Source organism: Aspergillus melleus, assembly GCF_016097325.1.
Source record: "Aspergillus melleus strain CBS 546.65 chromosome Unknown contig2, whole genome shotgun sequence".
NCBI classification, from domain to species: Eukaryota; Fungi; Ascomycota; class Eurotiomycetes; order Eurotiales; family Aspergillaceae; genus Aspergillus; species Aspergillus melleus.
The window spans coordinates 4,745,038-4,765,399 of NW_025763371.1; the positions used below are offsets into that span (position 1 = coordinate 4,745,038).

At 51.8% G+C, this 20,362-nt stretch overlaps 10 protein-coding genes across 10 annotated transcripts; 3 read left to right on the forward strand and 7 right to left on the reverse strand.

The window, feature by feature from the left end:
* Positions 1-445: 445 nt before the first annotated feature.
* LDX57_004463 (fumarylacetoacetate hydrolase family protein) lies at positions 446-1,314 on the forward strand (the record flags this gene model as incomplete). Its single annotated transcript, XM_046086125.1, has 3 exons — positions 446-504; positions 583-794; positions 887-1,314. The coding sequence occupies 3 exons, from the start codon at positions 446-448 to the stop codon at positions 1,312-1,314; spliced, it is 699 nt and encodes a 232-aa protein (XP_045942088.1).
* Positions 1,315-1,475: 161 nt separating this feature from the next.
* On the reverse strand, positions 1,476-2,072 carry LDX57_004464 (uncharacterized protein; the record flags this gene model as incomplete). The annotated part of the gene is made up of 1 exon (XM_046086126.1): positions 1,476-2,072. One exon carries the CDS (start codon positions 2,070-2,072, stop codon positions 1,476-1,478), a length of 597 nt encoding a protein of 198 aa, XP_045942089.1.
* Positions 2,073-2,131: 59 nt separating this feature from the next.
* Positions 2,132-2,728, reverse strand: LDX57_004465 (uncharacterized protein; the record flags this gene model as incomplete). The annotated part of the gene is made up of 1 exon (XM_046086127.1): positions 2,132-2,728. One exon carries the CDS (start codon positions 2,726-2,728, stop codon positions 2,132-2,134), a length of 597 nt encoding a protein of 198 aa, XP_045942090.1.
* A 753-nt stretch (positions 2,729-3,481) lies between these two features.
* tif1 (putative eukaryotic translation initiation factor 4) lies at positions 3,482-5,141 on the reverse strand (the record flags this gene model as incomplete). The annotated part of the gene is made up of 6 exons (XM_046086128.1): positions 3,482-3,492; positions 3,555-4,197; positions 4,254-4,615; positions 4,695-4,763; positions 4,843-4,917; positions 5,102-5,141. The coding sequence occupies 6 exons, from the start codon at positions 5,139-5,141 to the stop codon at positions 3,482-3,484; spliced, it is 1,200 nt and encodes a 399-aa protein (XP_045942091.1).
* A 634-nt stretch (positions 5,142-5,775) lies between these two features.
* LDX57_004467 (putative F-box and JmjC domain protein) lies at positions 5,776-7,375 on the forward strand (the record flags this gene model as incomplete). The annotated part of the gene is made up of 2 exons (XM_046086129.1): positions 5,776-6,068; positions 6,181-7,375. 2 exons carry the CDS (start codon positions 5,776-5,778, stop codon positions 7,373-7,375), a joined length of 1,488 nt encoding a protein of 495 aa, XP_045942092.1.
* Positions 7,376-7,601: 226 nt separating this feature from the next.
* On the reverse strand, positions 7,602-8,545 carry CTR2 (low-affinity Cu transporter; the record flags this gene model as incomplete). The annotated part of the gene is made up of 4 exons (XM_046086130.1): positions 7,602-7,719; positions 7,781-7,961; positions 8,121-8,322; positions 8,447-8,545. 4 exons carry the CDS (start codon positions 8,543-8,545, stop codon positions 7,602-7,604), a joined length of 600 nt encoding a protein of 199 aa, XP_045942093.1.
* A 240-nt stretch (positions 8,546-8,785) lies between these two features.
* On the forward strand, positions 8,786-10,122 carry LDX57_004469 (chromatin modification-related protein EAF6/MEAF6). The gene is made up of 3 exons (XM_046086131.1): positions 8,786-9,129; positions 9,339-9,581; positions 9,683-10,122. The coding sequence occupies exons 1-3, from the start codon at positions 8,929-8,931 to the stop codon at positions 9,941-9,943; spliced, it is 705 nt and encodes a 234-aa protein (XP_045942094.1). The 5' UTR covers positions 8,786-8,928; the 3' UTR covers positions 9,944-10,122.
* A 129-nt stretch (positions 10,123-10,251) lies between these two features.
* Positions 10,252-13,705, reverse strand: ams1 (alpha-mannosidase; the record flags this gene model as incomplete). Its single annotated transcript, XM_046086132.1, has 4 exons — positions 10,252-10,870; positions 10,930-12,922; positions 12,981-13,489; positions 13,560-13,705. 4 exons carry the CDS (start codon positions 13,703-13,705, stop codon positions 10,252-10,254), a joined length of 3,267 nt encoding a protein of 1,088 aa, XP_045942095.1.
* Positions 13,706-14,586: 881 nt separating this feature from the next.
* LDX57_004471 (uncharacterized protein) lies at positions 14,587-15,906 on the reverse strand (the record flags this gene model as incomplete). Its single annotated transcript, XM_046086133.1, has 1 exon — positions 14,587-15,906. The coding sequence occupies one exon, from the start codon at positions 15,904-15,906 to the stop codon at positions 14,587-14,589; it is 1,320 nt and encodes a 439-aa protein (XP_045942096.1).
* A 760-nt stretch (positions 15,907-16,666) lies between these two features.
* LDX57_004472 (uncharacterized protein) lies at positions 16,667-17,119 on the reverse strand (the record flags this gene model as incomplete). The annotated part of the gene is made up of 1 exon (XM_046086134.1): positions 16,667-17,119. One exon carries the CDS (start codon positions 17,117-17,119, stop codon positions 16,667-16,669), a length of 453 nt encoding a protein of 150 aa, XP_045942097.1.
* Between the last annotated feature and the right edge of the window lie 3,243 nt (positions 17,120-20,362).

Sequence of the window (20,362 nt, forward strand, 5' to 3'; positions counted from 1 at the left end):
AAGATGTGAGTCAATTGACGCAATGAAGTGCTTCGAGGAGGAAGACTGCGAGGGATGCAGGGGTGAGACCAAGCGCATGTATCTGTAGTGTAGTACAGACAATGATTAGTGACGTAACGCCGTCAGACGAGCTCAAGTCGCAGCCCTGCTGCTACAGCATTTCTATTACACATTCCCCCACACAATCCTACCTAGACATATCAACACATCGATCAAGAGTATATCTACCTCCTCCATCGCAATGACCGGCAAACGCGCCGAGTTCGGAGAAGCCGACCCCAACTCCGCAAATCGTCGCGGGCCAGCGTCCCGGCGCATCGGCTCCCTTCCGACGCTCTGCCCTTTAAATTCCCGCCTTCAGTCATCGCTCGTTCCTCCTCCCCTCCGCACTCTCCACTCTCCCCAGCCTCTGACCCCGACCCGGACAATCAATTGAATAAACACAATGGCGGCCGCTTTCAAGGCTCAATGCCGCAAGGTCATTTGCATCGGTCGCAACTATGCGTACGTGAAGTTTTCCTAGGAGTCTTGTCCCCGCGGAGTTCAAAGTTCCCCGGCTAATCGCAACTCGTTCGTCCGCAGCGACCACATTACCGAGCTTAACAACACCAAGCCCAAGCAGCCCTTCTTCTTCCTGAAGCCGGCTTCCGCTATCCTGTGTCCCGGCGAAGGCCCCGTGCTTCGACCCCGCGGTACGAACCTGCACTACGAGGTGGAATTGGGTCTGGTGATGGGCAAGACCGTTCGGGATCTGGACCCGAACGACGAGAAGGGTGCCTTGGATGCGATTCACAGTCAGTGCTCCCCGTTTCTCTTTTAGTACTCTGCACCTATGCGTTATGTGCGGCTCTTGAATTGCCGTGCTAATGGGTTTCTTAAAACCTAGGCTACCTCCTCGCCATTGACATGACGGCGCGCAACGTGCAAGACGAAGCCAAGAAGAAGGGTCTCCCCTGGTCGATCGCCAAGGGCTTCGACACCTTCCTGCCCATCTCGCAGCAGATCGCGAAATCGCGCATCCCCAACCCCCACGACGCCTTCCTGCGGCTGAGCGTCGGTTCGCAGCAGCGCCAGGCCGATTCGACCAGCCTGATGCTCTACCAGATCCCGCGCCAGCTGGCGGAGATCTCGCGCGTCATGACGCTGGAGAAGGGTGATCTGGTGCTGACGGGAACGCCGAAGGGTGTGGGGGAGGTGAAGTCGGGAGATGTCATGAGGGCGTCGATCGAGGTGGATGGAAAGGAGATTGAGGAGGGCCGTATCGAGGTCGAGGTTAAGGATCGGGAGGGTCGGTATGTGTATGGTGAGACTTAAGAGGTCTTGACTGGGCACTGGGATTTAGTTATGATGCGCGTGAGTAAATAGAGTTATATACGTATATACATACCCTTGCAATGCAACAAAATTCATTAGACGAATGCTCATCCTCTATTCAGACACTACCTATCTACCGACAACTGCCTCTGATATACAGGTCATGAAACACCAGACCATCCCCGCCCATACGCATCAATCACAAGCTGTTCATCCTGATCAGGCGGCACGATGGGAATATACCTCTTCCTCTTCAGCGCCGACTCAACCGGGATCCCATTCGTCGTGGTAACCTGTTGAACATCAGCCCCAGGCTGCATAGCACGCTCACCAACTGCAGCATCACCCTCGCTATCTCCAGTCATCTCCTGCACCATAGCTCTTAACTCATCCCATGAGCGACACCTTGCAACATGCATCCGTGCCTCCAACAACACCCTCGTATCGGTATCATGGATCGACCCCACGAATACATTCATATTGCGCCCCTCGTCGTCTGGATGCGGCCACCCCATGTATAGAGGACTGACCCGGTGATAGAAATCAGCAAGACGGCTTCGCTTCTCCTTCGTGAGCTGGTCCCATCGTTCTGTTCCTTCCGGGTTTGGATTGGTATTGGCACTGCGTGTCTGCGGTCTGTTGTCCTGTGTCTCTCCGTCTTTGGATATGTAGGAAGAGGTCAAGGTCGTTTCGGAGAGCGAGCGCACGTAATCATCCGGACGCAAGAGCGGGAGAGGCGAAGACTCGTTGACAGGCATGGAGTCTGGGGCGAGGATCTCCGAGTCTGTTAATGGTTTTGATGCTGTGGTGTCTACACCTAGACGACTGGATTAGTGATCACTGAAAGAAAGGACAAAGCAAACCAAAACCCAAAGGAATCGTCATCCAAGACCAAGTGAGTATACTTACGGGTATCTGGATCTTGGTCTAACAACCCACAACTCCGTGCACGCTTAAACACACCATTCTCGCATGCGATCCTCAAGACCGTGGGCTGTCGAACCGGCGACTTCTTTTGCCTCTGCCTCTGGGACACTGTGCTAGTTGCTTCGCGCTCATGGTGCTCCCCTCCACGCTGACGCTCAGCTTCAAGAACCTCAACTCTTGTCTTCAGAAGCCCGTTCTCCGACTCGAGACCATTGATCCGCCCGAGCATGGAATGTAACCGTGTATCCAACCGGCCTTCCAACTGAAGAAGATTCCCCTGTAGCTGAGCATTACATTGTCTGGTGTCCTCAACCTGGCGGGTGAGTTCCTCAAGACCCTGTTTCAGATCATTCATGGTATCAGTAGCGACGGCGATATCGGCCTTCAGAATGTCGATCTGCTGGACGAGGTGGATGTGTTCGCGACGGATTTGGTGCGCCCAGAGGAGAGACGAGGGATTTGAGATCGGTGGACGGGATGGCTCCATGGATGGGTACGAAAGAGATATAGATGGATATTGTAGAGGATGTGATGGTGAGAAGTGGTTGGTGAGATTAGTGAGAGACAGTAACGGGGAAGAAAGTGGAGGGGCCCTCATACATCCTGATCATTCGAGTGGAGGGCATGACTATAGCACATGGACCTACGAGGAGTGAATAAGCAGAATAGAATGGCATTCCCTCTTGTCTATCATACTGAAAGCAGGTACATCACCATCCCAATGTCATGGGGCACGTTGCATCCACCCAGATCGTGTCGAGACCAGCTTTTTGGAACGAACAAATCACATTTTTTGCTCGATCTTCTGGATAAGCATGAAAGATTTCCATAACAAACCAGAGCGAGCTAGGTACAAAATGGGAGGAAATATAGTAATAGGAAAAGGGTAAAAAAAAAAAAAGGAAAACCGATTCCGGCAGAGAAACCATGAATTACAGCAATCATTCGCACAAACATGACGCATCTCCGTAAGCACAGAAAACAAAGGAAACCATTAGCGAGAACCAAGAACCTGACTAGGGTCAAAACACCATGCTAGTCTTTCCTCGATAACCCCCGCCAGTAAAAAGAAAAAATGCTGGAGATACAGAAAGCCACTTTTTGAAGGATTCTCCTTAGCCAAGAGAAGCAACGATGATGTTAAAACGCCTTTTCCACCGCAGCTTACCCTTGGACCGTGATTGGCAACTGCATTCGTAATCCGCATCGAGAGACATAAGGTGGCTCGGAATTGAGAAGTTTAGATGAGGTCTGCAAGAGATAAAGGTTAGCCAGTGGAACAGGATCAAGAAGTGGACAGGTTGAAGACATACCAGCAACGTTCATGGGCATCTCCTCAATCTGGGTGCTGTAGAACTGCTCGATCTCACGCATCATACGGACGTCATCAGCAGTGACGAAGTTGATGGCAACACCCTTACGACCGAAACGACCACCACGACCGATACGGTGGATGTAGTTCTCACGGTTGGAGGGGAGGTCGTAGTTGATGACCAGGGAAACCTGCTGGACATCGATACCACGGGCCAGCAGATCGGTGGCGATCAGGACACGGGAAGATCCAGAGCGGAACTCCTTCATGATGATATCACGCTGGGACTGCTCCATGTCACCGTGCATGGCGGAGACGGTGAAGTCACGGGCAGTGAGCTTGTCGGTGAGCCAGTCGACCTTTCTGCGGGTGTTACAGAAGATAACAGCCTGGGTGATGGTGACGGTCTCGTAGAGATCCGACAGGGTGTCGAGCTTCCACTCCTCCTTCTCAACAGCAATGTAGAACTGCTTGATACCCTCAAGGGTGAGTTCCTGCTTCTTGACAAGGATACGGACGGGGTCGCGCATGAACTTGGTGGTCACCTCGAGGACATCCTGGGGCATGGTGGCGGACAGCAGGGTGACCTGGGTGGACTGGGGAAGAAGCTGGAAGATGTCGTAGATTTGCTCGGTGAAACCACGCTACAGAGGTCGTTAACATCCATGCGCCTCATGCACTTTTTGGGAGATAAACTTACGGACAACATCTCATCAGCCTCGTCGAGGATGAAGAGCTTCATCTGGTCGGTCTTGAGGGCACGACGCTGGATCATATCGTGGATACGACCGGGGGTACCGACAACGACCTGAGGACCCTCACGGAGGGTGTTCATGTCCTCACGGACACCGGTACCACCGATACAGGCGTGGCAGGTGATGTTCTCCATGAAATCACCGATGGCGACGACGACCTTCTGGATCTGCTGAGCCAACTCACGGGTGGGAGCGACGATCAGGGCCTGGCAAGCCTTGAGGTTGGGGTCGATCTTCTGGAGGGCGGAGATGGAGAAGGTGGCAGTCTTTCCAGTACCGGACTGAGCCTGAGCGATGACATCGTTACCTGTGATGCAAAACCGTCAGTCTCAACTCTGCGCCTCAAATCACTCTTATCAGAGTGATCAAACCCGAGAGAAACCTACCCTTGATGATGGGCATGATGGCACGCTGCTGGATAGCAGAGGGACGCTCGAAACCATAGGCGTAGATACCTGTAAACCGTCGTATCAGTACAAGAAAAATCTTTTTCCACAAGTCCGACCTCACTGTCGTTGCAGGGAAATCACATACCGCGAAGGAGCTCGGCCTTCAGGTCCATGGAGTCGAAAGAGTCGGTGATCTCATCGTAGTTAGAGTCGATCTGTCCTGTTGTTGGCGAAGAAATGACATTAGTTACTGTATCTGAGGACTTTGTGTGGTGCGTTTGTCTCTTTTTCTCTCTCTTCTCTTTCCCTCCGGCGTTGGGCAAGAATCCCGCCACAAGGTAATCAAGACGGAGAAAAAGTCGAAATCCAGAACAAAGCAGGAAAAAAAGGGAAGAAGAGCATACCCTCGGGGATCTCCTCCAAGCCCTTGTCGTTAGAAGCCATGATTGCGGTTGTAAGATAGAATGATCACAGAGCGAGTTGTGCCTGTGACCGGAAAGAAAGATGGTGGGGTTTTGGGTGAGAAGTTTGTAGAGGTTTTTTTTCTTAGCGACAAGACGATTCCCAGTGGGGGTTGGTCGCAGCGGCAGAAAATCACAGTCAAGAAAAAAGACGGGAAAAAAACGCTGACTAGTCCAAGCAGTCAGAAAATTTTCTAAGGGAAACTAGTCCGTGGGCAGTCGGCAATCTGGAAGTTTGGTTTCACCGAAGTGTGGGTTTTTAATGGGGAAAGACCGATGAAAAAATTGATTCTTGGCGCTCATTCTGCCCACACACAATCCTGACCGCCTGCTGCTTTGAGGCGTGCTAACCGGAATTCGCCTCGTGGGGTTTTTTGCCATCGTCCATTTGTATACCTAGGGTTGTTGGCCGGATGCTCGCCGACGGTTGCTGGGCTGTTGGTTCTTTCTGATTGAATGATTGTATGAGTTTTGTCATTCTGGTTGAAGTTTTGATTTGACTCTGGCAACTTCAGCGACTGTCATCTGTGGGTAGCAGTTACTTTGAGTGCGTGTTTGTGCGTGTCATCAATCTCCCCCACCAAAAAGGGAAAGCCCTGGCCTGAGGCTGTCCAGTCATGCCTGACACCACCTCCATCGACAGCCACTCGGAACATGGCTTACTAGAGGATGTCCCTGGACACGATACAATCCCTGGTCATCCTATGGGCGTGAAGCCCAGTGGCAATGCCTTGCTCGCCACGGAGAATCTCCGAAATGCTATTGGCACGTTCAAATTACTGCCCGATGAACTGATCTTGATGTTGCTGGAGTGCCTGGATGGCCCGGCTTTGCTGAGTATAGGACGCACGTGTAAGGCATTCTATGCGTTCACTCGCGCGGAGGATTTGTGGAAGGCGCTTTTTATCCAGTAAGACATCATCGTACCTGGCTATACTATACCTACGTACTCGGCGGGCGCAAATGGCCCCCAACCAAGTATGTAGTTGATATGCTCCATGCCGTACTAAACGCTATACCAGGTCGCCTCCCCCTTCGTTTGCTTGGAGAGGAACATGGCGGTCAACCTATCTCAATTTGCCTCAGACCAAGGTCGCCATCTTGGACTGCTCGAATCTTTACTCCGATGCCCTACACCGACCCTTCTATTGCGCGCACATATCCCTGGACCCGTTCGTTCGCAACATCCCGACGAGAAACCAGATCGCTCGCTTGCCGGATCTGTCCCCAGACGAGTTCCAAGAGAAGTGGACCGACACGCCGTTTATCCTGACCGAACCCGTCAAACAATGGCCGGCTTATCGAGATTGGTCCGTCGAGTCGCTGTTGTCGCGGCACGGCGACGTAGAGTTCCGCGCGGAGGCGGTGGATTGGCCCTTCAAGACCTACGTGGACTACATGCATCACAACTCGGATGAGAGTCCCCTGTATCTGTTCGACCGGGCTTTCGTGTCCAAGATGGGGATTAAGGCCGGTCCGCTAGACCAGGAGCCCGAGGCGACGTACTGGCCGCCGCCCTGTTTCGGAGAAGACTTCTTCTCCGTTCTAGGAAACGACCGTCCGGACCGACAATGGTTGATCATTGGACCCGAGCGATCGGGGAGTACATTTCACAAGGATCCGAATGCCACCAGCGCCTGGAATGCGGTCGTCCGTGGCTCGAAGTACTGGATCATGTTCCCTTCGTCGTCCAAGCTGCCCCCGCCGCCCGGGGTCTACGTCTCCGATGACCAGAGTGAGGTGACGTCCCCGCTCAGTATCGCGGAATGGCTTCTCGGGTTCCATGCCGAAGCCCGGCGCACCGCGGGCTGCATTGAGGGCATCTGCGGCGAGGGCGAAATCCTGCACGTGCCTTCAGGGTGGTGGCATCTCGTCGTCAACATTGAACCGGCTATCGCGGTCACGCAGAACTTTATCCCTCGTGCTCATCTGGGCGCCGCGTTGGACTTTTTATCCAACAAGGCTGATCAAGTGTCCGGATTCCGAAAGGACGTGCACGATCCATACAACCGGTTTGTCAATCGGATGCGCGAGACTCATCCGCACATCCTAGAGCAGGCCGAGGAAGAGCTGAAAAAGAAAAATGACGGCAAGAAACGGAAATGGGACGAAATCGTCCACGGAAAGCCGGATGGCGAAGGAGCCGCAGACGCATCGGAAGGAGGAGGATTTAGCTTTGGCTTCGGAGACGACGGAAGCGACGTGGAAGTTCCCTGAAATTCAAGCGGTCAATCGTGCGACAAGCATGGACACGAGACTGAATGGACGATACTCGGATAAGATTGTGAAAGAAAAGCAGAATATACTATCATGACAAAGCACACGCCTGCTTCCGCTGTTCAGTCTTGATGTGCAACTTTCACAAGCTCAACATGGGTCTCGAAAACTCGAAGACTCAAATATCGGAAACCAAAAATCCCAAACATAAAGTGCATACGAACGCTTAATGACAAGCCACCGTCTTAGAAGCCGACGTATTGTCCCCGAAGACCAGATATCCCACGAAGGCACCGATCGCCACGGAAATCATAACCCAGCCGTTATAGGTCATGAAAAGTAACCTGGGAATGGCTTATGAGCGGTCTGCCGAGCACGCGGAGAAGGCAGGTCGGTAGCACTCACATGATAAAGAAGCTATAGAACACCTGCACGGCATACAAAAGGGCCATGATGATCTTGCCCCTCTGCTCCAGTCTCCGGCGATTGTCGCTGCCTACAAGTAGCGGTGAGCTCGCGTCGGGAAGATGAGTCGCTGGACGATAAGGGGAGCCATCCGGGGCAGGATCGTCGGCGAAGTCATTGCCTTGATGGTGTCAACGAGACTGGACTTGAGTCCGGTGCGATATCTTTTGACCTCCGATGGGGTTCCCATTACGATACAACCATAGCATAATCATAGCATAAAAGAGATATAGCATGGAATTGGAAATTGACGAGGAATCAAGATGAAAAACAGACTTACCCCCGGTCGTAGCAGACGACGTAAATGCATTCAACCGTCTTGCATGGGCCGTCTCAAACCGCCTCGTTAGTTGACGCACGCCCTCGTACCCGGCCGTCAAAAGTACGATCACAACCAAGGAGCCCAGAAGAGACGCGAGCCCGGTTACCTGCCACTGGCGAAAGACGATGCAGAGGCCTTTGCTGGACCAAGTGAATAGCATCTAGCGGGGTTTCATTAGTACCGCCATAGTTTGTATCACACGAGCATGCCAATCATCATAGATACGACTGGAACGATAAGTGCCATCTTAGGCGGGGAGGGTATATCTGGAGAAGGCTTCATACATTCATACTACATTGTCCTTCGCCCATATCCATATCACCATGACCACCATGACCACCGTGGTCCATGTCCATGTCATGGTGCATTGCGTGGTGATCCATGTTGAAAGCCGAGGAGTCTAGTAATGTATATGATCGCGAAAATATAGAAAAGAATGCAGCGCTTCAAGAGTATACACAAGAGTATGTGAGAATCGATAATCAATAGTATTCTCAGAATGCTGTACACAGCGGGAAAGATAAACCGGGGGATGAAAGGGAGGAGAAGTAGGAGTAGAAGCAGCAGCAGCATGGAGAAGCCGATCGGGTTGCGCCATCATGCAAACCAGACAAACACACCGATAAGATGCGGAAATCCAACCACCACCCACCGGCACGGCTTCCAGTACCTCTTGCAACCGCCGACCCATCTACCAAAGACCAGACCAGAGCAGACCAGACACGATAAGACCAGAGAAGGAAAAAAAGACAATTAGACACCGACAATGAGCGAATCCGCCCCTCCAATCCCCAATCCCAACATCCAGGGCACGAATTCCTCCGTCGCGGTGACCGCCACGGGTACTGGCTCCAGCGCCGGCAGCAATGCAGATCAGACCGGGAGTCGCGGACTCCCGTACTATGAGAAATTAAGGCGCGAGCTACGCGACACGTTACAGAGGAAGCGATTGATGGATAAGGGCATGGTGAGTTTCCTGGCTGGCTGCCTACCTGCCTGTCCCACTCTACCTATCTCATCGGAGGTGCGATAGGATGCGACGATGGACGTGGATGCCTTTCTATCTATGACTACGCGCATTCACCACATTTACATTAAACCCCCCATCACCAAAATCATATACCATAAGCACAACAAATGAAAGGGCTAACCAGAGCAATCCCCTCAAACCCCCAGGCCCAACTCGAAGACCAAATCTTCCGTTTCGAACAATCCTACCTCGAAGAAACCACCGCCGGAAACATCATCAAAGGCTTCGACAACTACATCAAAGGGTCCTCGAACACGGGGGTCGGCGCGACCTCGCTCTCGTTCTCCGGCGGCGTGGGCGGCGGCGGCGGTGGCAGCGGCACAAGACGCAAGGCCCAGGTGACGGACGCGGATCGCGTGTTCTCGAGGAGTTCGGCGGGATTTATGCGTGTATGTTTCTACCCGTCCTTTCTCTCTCGCTCTCTTGCTACGGGCTCTCGTATTCTCTCGCTGTGTTGCGAACTGGTGGATCTAACTGTGGTTTGCTGCAGGACTCAACGCCCTCTTCATCTCACACGACACCCTCGCATGCACCGACGCCAACGTCCACGTATAACGGATCCACAGGGAAACCGAACGGCGAGACGGGCTCAGCATCTGGCAGTGTAAAGGGGGGATCATCGTCCAAGAACAAGAAGAAGTCCAACAATAACAGCAGCGGCAATAACAAAGATAGCAAGAATGACGATGACGAGGAGAGCGGAGATAAGCCGCCCACGAAGCGGTTGAAGATCAGCTATGGGAGGGATTGAGTGATTTGCCTGGATTTCATCTTTGGGAGTAAAAAAAGGTCTGGAGTTTTGTTTGTCTGGGGGCGGGGGAGCTAGGGCGTTTTGTTTCCCCATGGTATTCTCTGGTGTAGTGTATGATTATATGGGTAAGGTTTCTCTTCCTATTTCATGATATCCTTTGTCTTATGTTTGAGAGGCTAGATCATAGATCATATCAGATCAAGTCAAATATGTCAGGAAAAAACCAAACTAAACTGTAGCAAACGAACTACTGTTATATATACGTTTCATGCCAAGCGGGTACTAGCTAATGGGGTAATGTGTCGAGGCTATAGCTGCAAGCGGTAAGTAGCCACTTCATAAGCCCTCAGCTCGATGTCAACATCAAGGGAGTCGCCTTTCTTAGAAAGTGACAGCGAGGTCTCGTTATCCTCAAGCACATTACATTTCCAGACCTCTTTAACGGGGAGCTTGGTGCGGATAGTTCCCCGGCTTCTACCGCCGAGAGACTCGTAGATGCGGAGGATAATGCTTTTGCCTGGACGGCGAGGCAAGTTGTCCCGAGACACGTCCTCGTCGTCTTCTCCACGTTTGACGGCGTCCAGGATGAGAGACGGTGATCCACCGAGGGAAACAGATGTGAAAACGCTCGCGTTGTCTGGACCAGTGGCAGGCTCCAGCACCAGAGGGTGATTGAAGTTATATCCAGCCCGAACAATACGAGCATCAAGGGGACCGGCATGCGGCACAATGGCATAGCGAATGTGATGGCGGCCCATATCGGCGTGAGCGTCGGGTGCTTTCGGTGCACGGAGCAAGGAAAGGCGCATCAGGTTACCGCAGGTTGCAAAACCGTACTTCGAATCGTTCAGGACAGACACACCGTATCCATTCTCGGACAAGTCGGCCCATTTGTGACAGCATACTTCGAACTTGGCCATATCCCAGCTAGATGATATCAGTGTTACAACTAGCTGAAAGCACTTGAGATAAATGGGGGGACATACCTCGTGTTGTAGTGGGTTGGGCGCTTGATAATCCCATATTGAGTCTCATAAGATGCCTCCGTGTTGGTGATGTCGACAGGGAACTCAACCTTGAGGAATTTCATATCCTCCTTCCACTCAATCTCGCTGTGAAACTCCACATACGACGGCTGATCCTCTGTGGGAGCGGCAAGGCTGATGGTAGTCTTGACCCAGCTCTTGTCACTGATCTTGGTTTCAGTGATCACACTGGCACGGTAGGGGTCTTTCTCGGAAATGTTGCTCTTGCCGGATTGCAGCTCTTTCCTGGACTCCAAATGGAAGACCTCTACATCCCAAGCTTGCCAGTACAATGGCTTATCGTCAAAGATGACCAGCTGCCCAGCCTTGCCATCCTTGGCAATTACCTCACGATCCTCCTCGACGTCGTACAGTGAGGTGATCACACCGTTGTGGATATCAACTCTTAACTTGGAGTTTTCAAGACGGAACGTGCCAGGGCTGATTTCCGATGCCGTCACAGCAGAAGCCGGGCGCGTGACGGATGGGTTACACTCAATAGGTCCAGTTTCACCGCTGACGAGGGCAAATTTTGAACCCGCCGAGGTTGTGAATTCAGCGGGAATTCGGACTATCTCAGAGCGACGCCAAGGCAGGGTATTGATGGCCTGAAGAGTCTGACCACTGCCTGTACGACCATATCCGAGAGCCTCGAGCGCTTGACGCCTGGCCTTCTTCCCTGTCTTGAAGATCTCCGCATAAAGCTGATCGGAGTCATCGTAACACATCTCAATACAGCTTCCGGGAAGGCAGTCATGGAACTGGCACAGGAGGGTTCCCTCCCACATGTCGTCAATGTCTTTCTTGGGGTATTCATATTGACTTTTGGTCTTAGTTATGGACGCAAGAGTGGCCAGATATTCAAGCTCGCGGAGCAAGAACTCAGCCTTGCGATTGTTGCGCTTGTTGTTTGCTTGCGTGGTATATGTACCGCGGTGGAGCTCGAAGTAGAGCTCACCATACCACGTAGCGAATTCGGTGCCATTCGCGGCTTTCTTTTCCAATTTTTCAAAGAAGTCGTCCACGGACTCTCCCATCTTCACGCGCGGGAGTAGGCCCACCTTGTCACTCAGACCACGACATCGGCGAAGCTTTTCGAGATGCTCGAAAGTAGGTCCTCCACCGCCATCCCCCTTTCCGAACACCAAAAGCGACGTGTTGTCTTGGTCCATCGACTTGTGTTGGGTCACGCTACGCTTGACATCACCGAAGTGAGCACTGGCAGTGTATGTCTCCGAAGGGGACATATGGCACATAACTTGGCTGCCATCCAGGGAAACCCATTGGAAGGTCGTATGGGGAAAGTTGTTGATGTTGTTCCAGCTGAGCTTCTGGGTGAAGAAGCGGCTCATTCCTGCCAAGCGACAGATCTGAGGGATTTGGGAGGAATAGCCAAATGTATCGGGAAGCCAGAAAGTTGTGGACCGCTCTCCGAAGTGGCTTTCAAAGAACCGCTGTCCGTAGAGAAACTGTCTGACCAACGATTCTCCGCTGGGCAGATTGGTATCATGCTCGACCCAGCTCCCGCCAATGGGCTGGAAGTGACCTTTCTTCACCCAGCTCTTTACGCGGTCAAAGACGGTCGGATAGTACTGTTTCAACCATTTGAACTGCTGGGCCTGTGAGCAAGTGAATCGGTGCTCGGGGTACCGGTCCATCAGATCACATTGATTCGACCACGACCGGGCCACCTTGCGCTTGGTTTCGGCCCACGGCCAAAGCCAGCACGTATCGATGTGGCAATGACCAATACCGTAGACAATCGGCTGAGTCTCCGTGTTGTACACATCGGACGAATCGACTTTGTTCCCGATATACTTCTGAGCAATCTTGCGCGCCTCTTTGATCGCTTCATTGCTTCCATTTCCGGCAATGAAAGCATCCATAATGGCATTACCGACCATGTTTGCCTCGTGAGACTCCCAGCCATCACCAGGGAACTCTCTAGCCGCATCTGCATTATCCATTAGTGAGCCGTACTCAACACACCCATCTAACCGCACATAACCTACCTCCAATAATCCAGAAATCGTAAAAGAGAGCCCGCGCCTCAAGATTGACGGCAGTGATGCGGGCCGTATGAAGAGTATAGTACTTATTCGGGGCCGGCGGTTGGATCGAATCGCCGCCGGGGGCATTGCCAAACATGCCATTGCAGGCCATCTCGATATAGAACGTATGCTCCTTCCCATCGCGCCAGGCGTCAGGGATCACCCACTCGATCCGCTCACCTCCGCCCGTAAGACCCTGCAACGGCCGGCCGTCCTCCGTCCACACCAAACCCTCATTGTTGGCATCCCAATGGAACTCCAGCCGTTCCTTCTGGCGCAAGTTCTCCGGGATGGTTAGTCGGATGCGAAACCAATGTGTAGACCAGCTGGGACCAAATGAGGCGCCGATATGAGTGGGCTTGAACTCGTGGGAGGTAGCCTCTTCGAACGAAGGGCGCTGCAGGTTGGGGGCAGAGTAGACTTCGAGTTTGACGTGGTCTTCGTCGGAGTTGGTGGCCTCGAAGAGCTTCCTATATTAGATTGAGGTCAGCGATGAATCTCGATAATTGGTGATTTAATAGCAAATGGATAGAAACCCACGAGATCAAGTTCTGGCCCTCGTACTGGCCAGATGCAGTGAATTGTTTCAACCGATCGGTGTAGATGCCCTTGATCCGCTGGCCAACGGGATGAGCCGGAGTCCGGGGAAGAGAGCTTGGAGCTTGTCGGGGCACGTCTCCACCCATGGTTGTGCGGTGGGTACGGGGGTGGGTTAAGATGGGTCTATCTGTAAAGCGTAGGCCCGATGATGGCATCAACAAGCAGATGATAAATTGAAGGGGATGGCGATAGAAGTGGGTTTAATGAGGAATGGGGGGAAGAAGGAGGAGAAGAGGGAAAGAAAGAGAAGGCTGGAAGTGCGGAGGAATGCAGGAACGGAGGGGGGGAGCAGGTGACGTTGTTTGCGGAGATCAGATTTACTTAATCATTTCAAGGCGGGGGGATTTGGGGGGATCGTGAGAATGTGACCGGTGGAGTTTCAATTCACACCGTTTTGCATGCAGAATATCCTGCAATAATCCTAGATCAATCCTGGACCATGATGACCTTTGCCATCAGATGATGTTGACCTAGTAGTGGTTAACAGTCACAATGTTACATTCTGCCCCTCTTGGCCCTTGCAAGCCTGCATCTACTCGCAGGGGTGCACTCGGATGATCTACTTCTGTCGAAGGCAACATGTCCACAAGATATGAGATCCAGTGTCAAGGATAGATAGATATTCATTCTGGCTAGAAAGCAAAGTATATAATCATGCACGCTATTGACCTGGATATATTGTGAGAATGTAAAATCACTGACGGAACCAATCCTTCCGGGGAGACGTCCTTTCAGCTCCCATAACGCCCAGCGTACACGGTCTTGAAACCTCAAAGATAGATGCAAAAAGAGATGAGAGAGTGACAAAAAACAAAGGGTTAACAGAAAGATATTTGATGGAAAGAAAAGCGCTTGCCAAAAGAGAGTGCCGACCGGGACAAGAAAAGAAAGATCAACGAGGCTATAATAATAGTAGTAGTAATAACAGACCAGGATGAAATGAAGACAAAGAAAACCCATTCGTGCACTAGATCCAAGGATCGACTCCATCGCGTTCAAAGGAATTCGGTGGGCTGACCGGTCCGACTAGGCGGATTTGCGATTTCAGCTCCATCCGTTTTCGATCCACTCGAGCTCCGATCATCTTCTGCTTCGCTGCGACTAGGACTTGACTCGTTCCATCTTGCAGAGCTCTCAGCGGATTCTGTTGGACCGGTGAGCGTGGTGGTGGCGACAATGGAGCTGTGGCATTCACAATCCCCTCTGGTTTAGAAGACGAGGGCTTCTTGTGATACCGCGGGAATCGTACATTCTGGGTTTGTCGGTAGCTGATTCGCTTCTCGCGACCCGACTTCTCCCAGATTGCTGCACCATACTTTTGATACGGTGACATAGGTACGGCCAGCTGTTTTCGTCGATGGAAAGCGACCGGCTCCAACGGCTTCCCCGGACTCTCGGAACTAGATATGGTTGATATGGATAGCCGTGTCAGATTCTCGGCCGAATCGAGGTCGTTCCTTGGGGAAACAATGCTGTCATTGTCGGAGTAGTTGCTGGACGGTACTCGAGGCGTCGGGTGACACTTCTGCGTGTATTCCGAGGGGGCGGTAGCTGGTCGTGCCCGTTTTGCTTTCTCTTTATCGACGGAGTGCTTCGAGATCCTTCGTTGAACATACGATCGGATCGACTTCCGCATGTCATGCGCCAGGGTGAGTCCGCCGCGTTCGGTATTCCAGCGACTTCCCTTCTTCGCAAAGTCGAATGTTCCCAGATTCAATCGACTGGCATCCTTCTTCCGTTGCTTGGACGGAAGCTTGGGCGATCTCGGTGGCAGCTCCGACGGAATGGCCAGCTCCGGGAAGAAATCCCACTTCTTCTCTCGGAAATAGTGATTGGGACGCGACCGATTGGGAGTCCAGGGCTGAGAGCTGGCATATGGGTCCTGGGATACAGTTGCGAAAGCCAAAGGTGCCGGACGAGGCTTGGAGAAAGGCTCGATGGGCGACGAACGATCTAGATTGGCTGCCGGGGTATGATCGACTAGCTCGGCCAGATCGTCGGAGGGTGACCGAACGACGACCGGATAGCTGACGGCCGATGCGTTCGAAGGGCGTCGACTCTCGAAGCTGTCGGCGAGGCTGCTGTCGTCGCTCCATGCCGTCGAGACTTCCATTGACGGGGTCGCCGGCAACGGCTTCGAGGGCAGATCGGGAAGAGGCTTGTCCAGCTTGAGCGAAGGACGAGCAGGCGATACGGGCGGGATGACCCGCTCCATGCCCTCGAGGGATCGAGACGGCCTGACGGGAGGAGCCTGCCGGGATACGGCAAAGGACGTTGGCGACGGCATGTTGCAATACTATATGGGAAGGATATAGAAGGTATCGTCGAAAGGGATTCCCGAACAATACGCGGGGGGGATATCTAAGAACCCTTCCCCCCGGGGGACAGGGGACCGAAGAGACGGGAGAAGGAGAGTAGAGAAAGCAAAAGAGGGAGAGAAAGAGAAGAGGAGAAGGACAGTAAAGAAGAGGAGCGAAAACGAGAAGAGGGGAAAAGAAACGAGGGACAAATAAAAAAACGGCCGACAAGAAGACGGAGGCGATTGAAACAATAAAAAAAAGGCAGAGCAGGCGACCATTCACAGCCTTGTGTCACGATGGAATGCTGGGATTTTCCGGGCAATCAATCCAATTATATGATTAAGATTCCGAGAAATAAAGAATCGCGATGCACTTCAGATCCTGGTCTTCCTTTTCTCGTTTTCTTTGGGCCGCTGCGATCACAAGACCCCGCCAAGTGTCGCTCGAGCCCTAAGTCGGGCCTGCAGAATCCGTTCGTCCAGCCAAAGATCCGGGAATCGCATCGTTTAAAGAATGCAGAGAAGGGGAGACTCGGGCGGACCGGAGAAAGAAAACGAAGCAATCAATGACGACGACAAAGAAAGCCTCGATAATGTGATATAAAGGGGTGGATCATGCAGCTAAACGAGGGTCTCCCCCTAGTTAAGCTGCGAGAGAAGAAAAGAGAGAGAGAGGGAGGGATCCGAGATGGTGGCCCCCAACAAATGGAAGCTCAGAGAATAAATCATAAATAATAAACGATAAATGTTAAGTAACATAGAATAAATAAGACGGTAAATGATAAATATGATAAATGGTAAATAATAAACAAATAATGGTCAACTCATCCGAGCCAGAGCTCTCCGTTCTCCGGAAAGGGAATGGACTATGGAGAAGGGAAAAAGAAACGAAGAGTTTGGCTGCAGGATCGTCATCAGCATGAGCGGCGATAACCTCATGGACCGGCCGAGTGACACACCACCATGCAAGGGTTGTGCCAAAACAGCCCATCGCAATCATCCCTGGAGGAGTTCGTCCCCGGGAGGAGGGAGCTCTGAAACATAACAAATCGTGGTCGAATTCTCGCTTGCTCTCGCCAATGGCTCCTCTGAATGGAATCATCACAGTCCATTTCCGGCGTCGAGAGACCGAAGAGAGGTGTCGCGGTGGAATGGGGATGTAGATACCGACCAGGCTGTAGTCCGGAGCTGAACAAATCATCGGGTTGTCGTGGACAACTTAATGAGAGAGTGGAGCCGGGCCAATTGACAGTTCATAGTCCACTCCGTTTAGTGTCGATGATTCCATGGGAATTCCCTGGGGCAGATCAGAGCACAAAAAGTGGAGCCCCCGTCAGCTCCCAGAATAGCGAACGAACAATGATGAATCAACTCGGCGACGCAATTGATTGATTGATTGCGCGGGATGGCCGTCTTCGCAGGAACAAAGAAACGCATGAATCCCGGTCGCCATGACTTACTCGGGCTACTAAATTCTCATCCTCGCTTGGTTGCCTTTATGCGGCCGATGTGCAAGAATTGGGAAGGACAAAGATTGATTCCTGCACGGGGGAAAAGAAAGCCGCCCGGCCGAATTGACAACGCGACCATTCTGCATTTTGGGGCCTGGGAAATGGCGTGCAGTTCGGATCCATCACATCCTCTTTCTAGCGGTGAACCATTTGATCTCATTATTTTATTTTTATTTCTCATCTATTTACTTTTTCTTCTTCTTTTGTGAACTTTCAATCTTCTCTCTCCAGGGGCAAATTCTCCTGCAACATTCTTCTGGCGTCAGAAGTGCATCATCCATAGCGACCTGTTGGCCAGACCTCGACGAGTGCCACCATCGCCAACCCTAAACAAGATCTGGAACTTGGTAGCGAAGCGCGGTTCGCCGAGTTAATTCTCACTTTCCAGGATCTACCTGTATCCATCCATATCCATGTGTCCAGGATCTACGGTGTACCTGTACACCCGACAAGTTTCGCAAGCAACGCGCAAGCAAACAAGTAAACTGAAGCCCGAAGCATCAATTAGGAATACTCAGACTAGCAGCACCTTGACGCCACATTGACCGCCGACATCCACCCTCCAGCTCTCTCTTTTTTTTTTTTTTTTTTTTCGCTCTCTCCCGTCCAGGACTCCGGGAACTATCGACGGAGTTGAATACACATCTAATAACGAGCAAGCAAGGAACAGATTCAGCGACAGGTACGGGACAGCCACGTACGGACTCGGACTCCGGGACATGGTCGATGCTGCACGAATACAAACCACATGGCAAAAAAATTGGCAATCCATGAGGCTAGAATCTCGATAGCCTCGACCCGAACCCTCGATCCTCTGGTCGGAGTGGGGGCGCATTTCTCGCCTCTTGACATGCCCGGATCTGGTACCTGCTTATAGCCTTATCTGGAGTAGTCTATCTTCCTGGTTCCTAGGTACTGGCCTTACTTACCTTCCAGAGCTACCTAATCTTACCAGGTCTAGCCCAGTCCGGACAAGTCTTTCTCGTTTTCCTACCGTAGTTCGTTTAGACCATCCCCAGTCCAAGCCAGGTTCAGGACAATTTGCCCCCTTGAAATATATCTCACCCTCGGCTTTACCCCTTCCCCTCTTCTTCTCCCTTTTCTCCTTCCAACGTGTTGTCCGTCCGCGTGAAAGGGAATTAATCTCTTAGACCCCTTTCGAAAAGAATGGATTGAAAATAGAGAATAAAAGGGAAACTCTATAACGCACCATCCCTGGAACTTAGGACCCAAATTGCCGGAATTCTCTCTCGGGCCCCTTCCTCTCGGGTGGCCGCTCCCTGTCATGCCCTTTGGATTACTTACATTGTGCACGATGCAGATGCAGGGAGGCAGGCAGGCAGGCAGCAGTCAAACCTAAACAAGCAGACAGACTATCTACCTAGAGTGACAGCATTCCACTGCAGCGCTCGCTTTGTAGAGTAACTCCGTCGTTCACATCGGCAGTGAAACTATCTAGATTAGATCTATACCACGCGATGTGTCCCATCCCCACTCAGAAAGAAAAAATAAGGTCCCTTTAGTTCGTTCGGATCTGTCTAGTTGACTGTTGACATTGACAGATACCGTTCTGGATCTAGACCCTCGCCACTAGCTCAGGGCTGCCTGAATCATTCAGTTCACTCGTTCCTCGAATCGTTCCCCGGGTCCGTCCGTCCCCTGGCAAAGTGGTTAGTTACCGTTACCGGCCGAAGGGAGGAACAAGACTAAGAGTCAGTGCAGGGACTGGCTAAACCGTCAATAATACCTACCTTAGTTAACTAGTCCCCTTACCCACTTAGGTAAAGCCCACCAAGCAAAGCAGAACTAGTCTAGGCCACTTAATCAGCCCTCTTGACCAGGACCAAGTAAGCTATGTACAGTACGTTACTGGAAGATCCGATCGCAAAGAAAACTGTGGCTGGCGTCCTTGAAAACTTGAATGTTTTCTTCTGTCCAATCGGCGCAGGGCGTGGATGGGGAATGCTCTAGATTGTCCAGTTGGGGCATTCCGGGGCCTCGTGGAATACGAATGAATGGAGCCGCACAATAATGCAATTCACTTGTCTGGCGTGGTCTTATCCATGGGGCTTGGTCTTGGAGCCTGTCGGAGATCCCGAGAGTTAAGAATCTATCGTAGGTTACTGGGTGCGTGGTTGGTCGGGTGGCGAGTTTGAGTTTCGTGGGTTTTGCGTCGCTTATTTGCGCTGGAAGTTGGGATGGGGGATGATGGTGGCTTTGCATATCGCTATGACCATCGATATGACTATATTTATATGGTGGACTCATGTCGGAAGGTGTTACTCCGTGTTATTGTCTACATTGAGGTCGACAGTAGATATGGATAGAAGATACAATAACCTCAACCCATCGAATGAAAGTATGATCATCAGAAAAAGGCTAAACAAAAACACCGTTACGTACTCTACCTCAAAACCTGAAACAGTCTTTGTCTACCTACTCCATTCATGCCCAAATCTCACGCCGTGTCATCCCCCAAACCATAAACAAAGTTATCATCCCCAAGGAAGATCCCTAGATTTAGATAACCAGAACCCCGACCAGAAACAAAACAAGTCCGGACTATGACCCTTCAGCCACCTCATGCCACGAGGCTGTCAGACCAGACCCGTATAGATCCGGCCTGATTGGCTCGGGGACCGGTGACTTGGGCCCAAAAGGGCTGCACCTGCTTGCAAATATTTGTCATTATACATATTGTGGCCAGTCAGATGGATCAGGGATGGTATGGGTTGATTCGTGGCATGTCCTTGTTTATCGTCAGGGTCTGTGGTGGAGGGAGAGGAGGGTACAGCAGGCTGAAGCTGAATGCCGTTCGGGGTAATTGAGACCCGTTTATTTGCCGAGGGATTTCAGCATTCGTGTGCATGGGCTTGTGGTGTTTCGGGGTTGCCGGGATGGGGAGATGGATATACGGGGTTGAGGTTGGTATG